General features: G+C 43.0%; 1 protein-coding gene across 1 annotated transcript; it reads left to right on the top strand.

Moving 5' to 3' along the window:
- The first annotated feature begins 2,413 nt into the window (after positions 1-2,413).
- Positions 2,414-10,040, top strand: LOC139628749 (SERPINE1 mRNA-binding protein 1-like). The gene is made up of 9 exons (XM_071490773.1): positions 2,414-2,990; positions 3,699-3,879; positions 4,190-4,330; positions 4,781-4,852; positions 5,376-5,450; positions 5,760-5,937; positions 6,474-6,539; positions 6,812-7,000; positions 8,235-10,040. Exons 1-9 carry the CDS (start codon positions 2,735-2,737, stop codon positions 8,292-8,294), a joined length of 1,218 nt encoding a protein of 405 aa, XP_071346874.1. The 5' UTR covers positions 2,414-2,734; the 3' UTR covers positions 8,295-10,040.
- Positions 10,041-10,823: the final 783 nt, after the last annotated feature.

Below are 10,823 nucleotides of genomic sequence, written 5' to 3'. Positions count from 1 at the left end.
CCTGAATACCAACAGTATCATGTACTGACGCACCTTCAGTCTGAGGGGTCAGGAGCAGCTGAAAACATCAGGCTCTTCTAGTACGAGCTACTTTGTCTTTTCTACAAAACTATTCAAATGACTTTGAGTTCAGTGGCCCTGAGAGCTCAACACACTGCAACTTAAGAAAACACATGCAAATACACTGAACAAACAAATTCAGAAAACATCTTCAACAATTTGACAACACATGCACTGAAAATACACACAACACAGCCAAATATACAAATGTGCAGCACATACTCACAACACAACAGAACTGTTTCCAGGGGGACACAAAAAAGTGATGAAGCTGGCTGGGACGCACTTCTTGTTCAATGCCGTGTGAACAGCAAGTGCTCACGGATGTATTATAATACGTTCATCCAAGTGCATCCCAGCCGCGTTCATCACTTTGTTGTGTCCCCCTGGAAACAGTCCTGTTGTGTGTATTTGCAGCACGTTTGCGTATATGACTGTATCATATTTGTAGCACATTAGCATATTTCTTTGTGTGTTGTATTTGCAGCACGTGTCGTCTAATTAATGTTTTCTGAATTTGTTTGTATTTTGTCCATTTGCATGTGTTTTCTAAGTTGCAGTGCATTGAGCTCTCAGCGCCTCTCCGTCTCTTGTATTTGTATGTATTAATAACATTTTTTTTACAAACAATGTTGAGGTCATGGGAGATCTGTACCAGCAGGAGTCTCATCTGTTGCTGCTTCCCTCCTGTCATATAGTTCCCGCCACCTGAGAGCTGTATCATGTTTCTCCTACAACGGCCTTCTTACCTCACAAACTTTATTATCTGTTTGTTCATGGTCTGGTTCCCTGAGGCCATCGACTGACCACCAGCACCAACGCTACCATCAGCCGTCATCCGTGTTTATTGCATGAGTTGTTCCTGAGATGCTCAGCTGCCACACTGATTTGCAAGTTATTTGCCTTTTTGCCATTTTGGTTTACGCATGCCCTAATCTGGAAAATTAGAAACAACTGAGCTTCTCTTTGTCTCTTCTATATTTATCACAGACGTCAAGAAAAGGGAAGAGAGTGTGTGTCTGTCTGTCTGTGTGTGTGTATTTATTTCTATAAATTAAAAAAAGCAAGAAGAGATGCCCAGTTGTTTATGTATTATACAGTAAGTTTTTGTATATAACAAGTAATGAACAGAAATCCTAAAATGAAAGATTCCAGCAAAAGAAATATCGACTGAGAACCAACTGACCTTTCGGCAGTGGTGGAAAACAACTGTGCACATTGTACTTGAATTGAGTACTTTGACTGACTCTGTCCATTTCAGAGAAAATATTTTCACAACACTAAATGTGTCAAATACAGTTGCTGTGAATACAAAACATGCGATCAGCTTGTAAAATATGATGCATTGTATATTAAATTACTAAACAGTACATATAGTAGTCAACATCAAGATGCTGCTTACACAGTAACACAGTAACAGTACTGAGTAGAGAGCATACCTCCACCAAGGCCAAACAATCCTACATCTTCTGTTTTCAAGCAGCTTAATTTATTCATTGTCTTTAATTTAATTTTTAATTTAATGATGCTACATGGATCTGGACCCATTGTACAAACTCCAAGATATCAACAGCATACGTATGTCAGATTTACATCAAGACTCATATATTATTGATCCATACACTGTTACCTGAGAAACTGACAAAAATGTAATGCCCCATCTCACAATATTTAAAAGTGGTTTAAAAAATCCTGGATCCTTTTAACTGAATCTGCAGAAAAACTGAATGGGTTTTTATCGTGTGGCGTTGTTACTATAGTCAACAATAATTGTTGGTATTAACTATTTGTGCAGACATTCAGCCAGAACCTGTCTCCACAATGATGAACATATTGAAACGCATGAAATTATATTTCATATATTTTCCAAAAATATAAAATACAAAAATATCCTTTGGAGAGCCTTTTGAAAGAAAATGCATAAATATGTAGACAGATAGTGATGCTTGGAAAACATCCATGTGTGTCTTTTTTGTTAAGTGCTTGCTTTGCATTTTAACATTTGCTCTGCTCTAATTAAGCCTTGCTCTTTAACTGCCACAAAAACAGGCCTGGCTTCACATGCATTTGCGGCTTGTTATAAACTGACAAATCCCACTTAATCTCGTGATTTGCATGTTTTTATCATCAGCGTAAGGTCACAGCTGCATATTCAAGATAATGAATTTTCACGGCAGTAACTGTATCCATGTAGATGTTATTTGGAGAGTGTAAACAACCCCAGATATTGGTTTATACTTTTAGAAATGGTTCTGTGTGCTCCTGTAAACACAACATGGGGTGTTCATTTTAATTACATACATGCACATGTCTGTCATAGTCTTTTTTACTCCACTATCAGGTAGCTCCCTCAGAGCAGAGCCTGTTTTCTGCAGCCGCACCTCTCTCCAGCCTAATGTGGGACGATTGCGAGCTTCACTTGCACGTAACGTCCTCTCAGATGTTAAACCCCGGATTATTGCAGGAGGACGTGAGAGCACATCGTTACATAATGTAAATAAAAACATTGCAGGCACCGCGTGTTCAGATTGGTGCGCGCCGCACGATGTCCCGGATGGTGCTCGCACCGGAAGAGAAGGGGCAGCTCTCCCAGCCATCTTGTGGCAGCATCCAGCGAATTGTTCGCATCAAGCCTCGTAGAATCGGAGGTGAATCCCGCTGAAGGGGCGCCATCATGCCCGGACACCTGCAGGAAGGCTTCGGCTGCGTCGTAACCAACCGGTTCGACCAGTTATTGGACGATGAGTCCGACCCGTTCGAGATCCTGAAGGCTGCTGAAAACAAGAAGAAGGAGGGGGCCGCCGCGGGGTCCACCAAGACCGCGGCTCAAGCCGCCAAGCAGCCGAAGAAGGAGTCACAGAAGGACAGGAAGAACCCGCTGCTGGACAAGAAGGAGGAGTCGCAGGCTCCAGTCCCCCTGAAGAAAGAGGGTAACATTTTCACCTGCTCCCTCTCTCATGTGCGGTGCATGTTTATTTTCTGCTTCGCAGCGGCTGTCATGTGCAGCTCCCGTTAGCTGCGCTAGCTGCTCCTCTCGGAGCGACACGGCGTGAGGTCAACATGGACCCTGAGCCGCCGCTGGTAGAGGACACACCGGACCCCGCAGGCTGCGGCGGGCGGCGCATGAACTCATGTCTGCACCGCCGGGGGTAACCGGTGCTCAGGTGTAACCTGCCAGCGTGCAGACTGGTGAGTGTGTCGCAGAAATGGTTTCCAGCAGCATCCGACGGGGCGGCGCAGTGCTGGGTGACCGTCTGCCGGATGATGCTCCGGGCGCCGCCGCGGCTGCTCCGTCCGCGGCTGCGGGCTTTGCGAAGCAAATGCGCAGGTTATTCACCTGCGCAGCGGCCGCACTGGACAGACCGCTCTCTGTTTGGACTGATGATGTCTCCTCACGGTGAAGGCTTGATGTTTTTCGAGCTCAGTGGTCCTAAAATAAATTCATCAACAGTGGAAATGAAGCTGTGAAAAGAGGCCCACTGTGAGGCAGTGCGTTCATAGTTTCAGTGAACGCTGCTGGCAGGAGAGGTGACAGGCGTGACATCACCTTCCTGCACACTAATGGTGTACAACAGTAAGAGTTAACCCACTAACTAACAGGACCTACTAGTTTTGACCTATGCTCCTGTGATTTGCAGGTATCAGGCGGGTGGGCCGAAGACCAGACCAGCAGGGCCAGCCTGGTACCCAGCACCAGGGTGGGCAGGGTGAGGGGCGACCTGGAGACAAGAGGCCGGACCGGAGACCTCCTCGAGAGCGCCGCTTCGAGAAGCCCGCTGAGGACAAGCCTGAGGGGGGTGGAGAGTTCTCTGCAGACAAGTGGGTAGCTGTGACGAATGACAAAGAGCATATTTAAACATATTGATAAGCCCAAGGCTGTCTGGTGCGATCACAGGACCAGTGTGATGTTATATGCAGAGATTACGTTTTTGTAGCTGATGATATGATCTCAGCTCACTTAACCTCAACACCACAGTACAGCACAGTCAGCTGTTCACTGCTGGGTTTTGAAGTTGGGCTGCTCTCTTTGACATTTATGTTAACAGCTCTGACAGTGTGTGTGTGTGTGTGTGTGGATGAGAAGTGCTCATCCCTTCGCCATGTTTACAAACTTCTACGTGTCCATCAGGCCTTCTGGAGACAGGCCCCCGAGAGGGCGTGGTGGCGGCCGGGGTGGGCGTGGTGGAAGAGGACGGGGAATGGGCCGAGGAGACGGCTTTGACCCCCGTGGGAAACGAGACTTCGACAGACACAGCGGCAGTGACAAATCGTGAGTCAGACCCGAGCTGAGACCTTAGCAGACCAATGTGTCCATAAATAGAAATGACTACTTACCAAGCTCTTATTGTCCAGAGACACTTTCTAGAGCTCTTGAACACTCGAAGTTGCCAAAACCATGTGGCAATGTTACAACTTTGGTGTTAATTTGAAACTAAAGGTTCACTGACCTAAAAAGTCTATTGGCAGTTACAGTCTACACAGTAATACTCTACACTGAGTAACAGCCTGATCCAAATGGCATCTGAAGATTAGGATCAGATGCGTTCTTCTCTTTTTTTCTAAGTTATGTACACTAATCTACTTTTCACGGCAGACTAGAGGATTGTTGTTGGTTTTAGAGTTTCTCCCATCATGGGCTATGAGTATTTTTAGACTGCATACATCAGTGTGTGTGTGTGTGTGTGTGTGTGTGTGTTTTCCTTTCTGTTTTTTGCTCCAGCAATCAGAAAAGTGAGGAGAAGCGCAGTGGCAGTGGCTCACACAACTGGGGCAATGTGAAAGATGAAGTGAGGTGAGTCTTCACAAGCAGACACATGACCTGTTTATCTGAGAATTACTGTCTCCAGAACAGTGATGCTAGGGCTGAGATCTGCCCAGACTGTGTGTGGTCTAAATAAAGCCAGTTTTATCAGAACACTTAATAAAAATGCAGCCTGGTACATACTGTGTTTGTGGGTACGGTACATCTAACATGATAAAAATGCAAATGCAGCCCTAAATTTGATCATTCTGAAATGTTTACAAATCTGCTATAGCTGTTTATCATCTAAACTGTGTAATAACATTGCAGAAAATGGATGCAACACCTGTTTGTGTATGTCTGCATTTACTTGAAAGCTACTGCTTCTGCTTAGAGCATTTTTTTTTTTTTTTTTTTTAGTTGAAAGCTCTATACGTTTATCTGTAAATGTCTTTCTGGAGAGTGGTGCAGCTAAAACCTTTTTCAGTATTAAGCCACTAAAACTGGACTGTTCACATGCAAAATGGCGTGAAAATAACAGACTGACGAGGTGCCTGTGTGTCTTTGATCCCAGTGAGGCTGAACAGACTGCTGCTCCTGAGACAACCCCAGAGGGAGAAGAAAACGCTCCTGCCGGCTCTGAGAACAAGTGAGTATCAATTTCCCGTCAGGTGTTTTGTAGTCAGGTGATATTTGGATGTTCAGGAAAGGAAATCTCGCCTAAAGAGCTGCAGAGCATTAACCAGCACATTGAGATGTTTTCCTTCATTGTCTATAAGGTGCTCAGTGTCACACACAGTGTTTCCTTATGCTCATTTTGCCCACAAAGCTGTAATGCAGTTGGAATAAACATTGCCACCGACCTTTTGGCCTCAGGATTAGAGAGCATGTATAGAGCTAAGAGGATCTGCAGTTTGAGCTTTAAGTTGGCTACATTGTTGTTTGCTTTGCTTTCCAGGGAGAATGAGGTCGAAGAGGTGAAAAACGAAGGCCCCAAAGAAATGACCCTGGACGAGTGGAAGGCCATGCAGGACAAGGAGCGCACCAAGGTGGAGTTCAACATCCGTAAGCCCAACGAGGGAGCCGACAGCCAGTGGAAGAAAGGATACGTGCTGCACAAGTCTAAGAGTGAAGATGTGAGTGTGCTGGTTTATGATGTTATGGAGAACAGAAACCTTTTTTTTTTTTTTCGCTGTGACCTGAAATATCTTTCAGTCTTTCACAAAAGTTTATAAGATATTATATAAGACAATGTGATTACCTCAATTTTCTAGCTGAGCGCAAAAGACTTTTGCAAAAGAAAATTGTAAACGTGCAGGATAATTGAAGTTCTTTGAGGCATTGTACTTAGATGTTTCTGTGTGCATGACAGAAAGCTCAGTGTTCAGGGAGCATGACTGGGTTGTTGCACTACACACTGTTTGCAGGACACAGTTAGGTTTTAGACATTGTGCTGTTGCCTTGTTAAACTAAAGAGGAAAAAAAATCTGTTAAAATTTGATGGCACCAGAGACTTTGCTCTCTTAGTTTTCCTTTAATTGATGGAAATGCAAAATAAAATTTCTGGGTGCACTTCAGGGACACTTGCTCAGGTTGTTGTGGAGGTCAAATTGTCCTCATGAGCTGATATGACACGACGTTTGTTCTGACATCTCTTGTGTTGAATTTTCAGAGGCCTGTCGGTGCTTTGATTGATGCTTCAGAGACGGAAGCAGAACCACACACTCTGTACCACAAGGTGCCTGCAGCTCTCACACTGCCCTTTCATCCACACAGTCCATGAAAACAATGTGTTTAAGTCACCTTTTAGCAAATGGGGAGTGGTTTAATATACCTTCAGTTATTAAGAAGGGTTTGTGTTTTTATTTTTGGGTGGAGGACATGAAGGATGTCAAGACGGTGCACACTGAAAGAAACAACACACAGTGATGTTCACTCACTTCATGTTTAAAAAGCAAACTTCTAACTACAGAGTGCAGTTTTAACATAGTTGTCGTCTGTTCTGAACAGCCGGGCACCGCTGACGAGTCCAGTGACCACCATTTCCGCAAACCAGCCAACGACATCACATCTCAACTGGAGATCAACTTTGGAGACCTGGGCCGTCCTGGCCGTGGGCGCGGGGGAGCGCGCGGGGGCAGGGGAGGCCGCGGCGGGGGAGGCAGCAGGACGGCACGTGGGGGAGGACGGTCCGAAAAGGTAACAATACGAGCTGTTGTTGGTGCCAATAACAAAGGTTTAGTGTTCCTCACAAAAGATGTAGCTCACTGACTCTGAACAAGCTGTAAAACCACTGACTCGGAAAACCTGCTGTGGAACACAGAGGCCCTGAAATAACAGAGCAGTGAACACATGGTCCATAATGGTAACCTCACAGACTGACCTCATGACAGTGGTGGGCTGGATTTGTGTAATAATAGTGCTCAGTCGTGTGAATGAGAATGTACAACATGTCAAGGACAAAACACTGTCATCAAATGTTGACTCAGATCCAGGCATCATGTTTTTGGGTTGTCCGTCCATCTGTCCCGTTCTCGTCAACATGATATCTCACTAAAGCCTGAAGGGAAGGTCTTCACATTAGATGCAAACATTCACTTGGACTTATAGATGAACTGACTAGATTTTTGTGGTTAAAGGTCGAAGGTCACTCTGACCACACAAAACACATTTTTGTCTGAAACTCAAGAATTCTTATGCTAATTATGATGCAATTTAACACAAATGTCCAGTAGGCTAAAATGATGACATGATGACATTTTATATCCGAATGGTCAAAGGTCAACTTCACTGTGACATCATAATGTTCTGCAAAAAACCTCTGGTCATTATTTAACATGGTAACTCAGGGAGGGAAGATCGTGACCATATTTCCTGCAACTTGATTGGTTGGCAGAGGCAGACAACAGCGAGACGGTAATTCTAGTATTTGTGTTGCTCTTTATGTTTCGACACCAAAAAACGCTGAAGGAACTTTGTAGGAAAACATGTTTGCATTCCAGAAACTAAGTAATTATAAGTAGGTAATAAGTATGTAAGTAATAAGTATTGGAAGCATAAACCCAGGTTCTATGTCTGTACTAGGTTTAAAAAAACAAACAAATGCTGAGCAACTACTTATTATCTTTGTCTTTTGCGATTGGTAGATAGTGTACAAAAAAAGTCTTTTGAGATTTGTCACTCCGGAAACGACACTGAGAGGAAACAAAACATTAAAGCTGCAGGTCAGGAAACCAAACAATGAAGGAAAGAAGCTGAAACGTTCCTGAGCTGAGGGGAGCTGCAGAGTTGACTGACTCTTTGGGTTCATTGCAATGAGCGACACCTTTCGCATACAAGCAGTAATATGATCCATCATTTTTGTAAAAATATTGAGTTTAGCAGTTATTATATAATATAACCTTGCCCTGGTTCTCATGTGTTTCCCCTGCAGGCTAGTGGAGTGTCAGTCCCCAACGTGGATGATCCTGAGGCCTTCCCAGCTCTGGCCTAAAGGCTCCTTTTCCACCACCAGCCCACCCATCAGCCCTTCCGGGCCCCTCCTCTACGAGGCTTGCATGCTTACCACATCTTCAAGTATATAAGAAAACAGAGAAAAAAAAAAAGATTTTAATGACAAAAAAAAGACTGTCATCCCATACCACTGACACCACCAGAGGACTAAAATTTTACCTGTTTTAAAGGAAAACAAAAGACAAAAAAGGCGGGAAAAAGGACCTCTTGTTACACTGACGTTTTGTATTTAGGAACATGAAAGCAGGGATGTTTTCATACTTTTTTCTTTTTTTTCAGAGATTATGCATATTTCATTGGTATTTTTTGTGCTGCTTGAATTTATGCATTTCTGCGTTTAGGTTGAAGTGTGTGTACCTCTTCCCCTGAAGCTTTGTGCTTTTTTTTTTTTTTTTTTCCTTTTTTCCTCATGACTTCAGCTCAGTGTTATGGGGTCATCTTAGAAAAGACTTTCTACTGGAGTGTTTTTTTTCCCAGTAATACACACTGATGTGGTAGCACTTCACTACATAAGAAACGTGTACTAGATATCTGAAGTATGGCTTAACATGCATTTAAAGTGTAATTACTCTGATCCTGACTACCCATCCCTTTGCGAGGCACAAATTCAGGATGGGTAACCAGGCGGTGACTTCCTACTAAAGCTTGGTATTTTTCTGCTTGTTGTGCAGTGAAAGTTAATGCCTCTTTCCTGTTTTTGTTTGTTTTCTTTTTTTTTTCTTTTCTTTTTTTTTTGATAGCTTGCCTTTTTTTGGTGGACCAGTGGTTAGTAATGCTTTGTATCCCCTGATCCAGATGTGCTACCTGTGTTTTCAGGGTGTCCCGGGGCCCAATGTATATCTTTAGGCTGGTCCTCTTAGGTCATACGGACTGTACTACTTGTATTTTCAGGACCACTAAGCAAATATTGTATTTTTTTGTTAAGGATATGTGTGTGTTTGTGTGGGTGTGTGTGGGTGGGTGTGTGTGTGTGTGTGTGCAGAAACGTGTGAGGTTGAATGTGAATTTGACAGCTAGTTACTTAGAATTTAAGTATTCCTCTGCTACGAACTTGCCATTCTCAAACAGTAGTCTGCAAGTTCTCGCCTGAAGTAGTTCATACTGTCTTTTGAGAAGTGATTGTTGAAATCTAGGTGAGAATGGTAGACCATGGACATATCTTGCTCTTAGAGTATCTGTAGTGTCTTTCAGATCTCAAAGCACTTGGGTTTTATCAGCACCAGTCCTCTGAAGATTGTTTTTCCCTCCCCTTCTGTGAACCATATTTACTGTTTTTTATTTTTATTTTATCAGTGCAGCAGCACCAATGCATAATTTGTCTGAAAGAAATGTCAGCTGTCATTGTGGAACAATCATGAGCTACAGAATGTAATGTAAGGTAATGGTGCTTTTAGCCACCTGTGTCAGCATTTCCAGTGAGTTTTTTTTTTTAAATGAAGCGGGTATATTTCACATGGGGTGGGGGGGGGGGGGTGGGGGTTATGCTGAAGACATTAGGGAGTGATTTAAAAGCTTTACATGCTGTGCTCTGCAAAGACTTGCTGGTGATGCACTGATACAGACGGCTGGAGCAGTTTTCTTGTAGGACTGTTTGAGCCACATGACGGTGAAACCTTCTCTGCAAACATCCCTGTTCTAATAAATTGCTTTAGAGGTGTTAAATGTACCCTGCCAATGGCTGTTGAGTTGTTTAAAATCAATAGTGATTTTAAAGTCGTACACAAATGTGCTGTTGACTCTTCATTGGTTTAAACGCACTGAGGTTTAAAGTGGCGTTTAAACAGACCGGAACTGTTGGTAACACAGGTGTCAGTTTATCAGGTGGTTTGAGGTACCTCTTTAAATTTGATACACTGAGGTGTGTCTCATATTTATTCTACTCCCACTTACATCATTTGGTTGAAAGCTTAAGTCGACGCCTTAACAGTTTCACTAGAAACTCAACAGCATAATATTCCTGAAGGTACGATTCACTGCAGTTCTGTTATATTAGACTACATTAGTTTCTTTAAGTCATTTGGTGTGTGTGTGTGTGTCTGTGTGTGTGTGTGTGTCTGTGTGTGTATAACGTAAATGTAACTTGAAATTTTTTCGACGGTGTCATAAAACTTAAAGTTATGTGTTGTCATTTTTACATTTATATTTTAGATCAAACCGACTCTTTGAAAGCTGTAGCTAGTTTTAACCATAGACTGTATATAATATGTAATATAATTATATATATATGGTTTTAACCGGTCAAGGTGCGACGGAAATAAATGAGGCTCCTCGCAGGAGAACCTTTTGTAAAAACTAAACATGGGAAAATAACTCAAACGTACCTTATAATTTAAAGCAGACATTAGGGGGTTGGAGGTGTTGTCAGTCGCAGTTTACGGGATTACACTTGTCTTAAAATTATTTTACCAAGAGTTACAAAGATCAAATATATCCCTCAATGTTGCACGTAGTTGAGTCAAGATGTTCAACTTCCTCCCATTTCCGTTTTCGCCGAAAGAATTTGTCTCGG

The sequence above is a fragment of the Trachinotus anak genome, unplaced genomic scaffold, assembly GCF_046630095.1.
Source record: "Trachinotus anak isolate AG129_WGS33_773 ecotype Australia unplaced genomic scaffold, CSIRO_AGI_Tana_v1 ptg000012l, whole genome shotgun sequence".
NCBI classification, from domain to species: domain Eukaryota; kingdom Metazoa; phylum Chordata; class Actinopteri; order Carangiformes; family Carangidae; genus Trachinotus; species Trachinotus anak.
This window is presented reverse-complemented; position numbering and strand designations above follow the sequence as displayed.

What these genes read in the sequence shown, in the direction of transcription:
- LOC139628749 (XM_071490773.1), top strand. Translation starts at nt 2,735, where the DNA reads ATGCCCGGACACCTGCAGGAAGGCTTCGGCTGCGTCGTAACCAACCGG. An exon ending in GGAGAGTTCTCTGCAGACAA is followed by an intron (nt 3,880 to 4,189) that starts GTGGGTAGCTGT and finishes CGTGTCCATCAG; the next exon opens with GCCTTCTGGAGACAGGCCCC. An exon ending in CCTGCCGGCTCTGAGAACAA is followed by an intron (nt 5,451 to 5,759) that starts GTGAGTATCAAT and finishes TTTGCTTTCCAG; the next exon opens with GGAGAATGAGGTCGAAGAGG.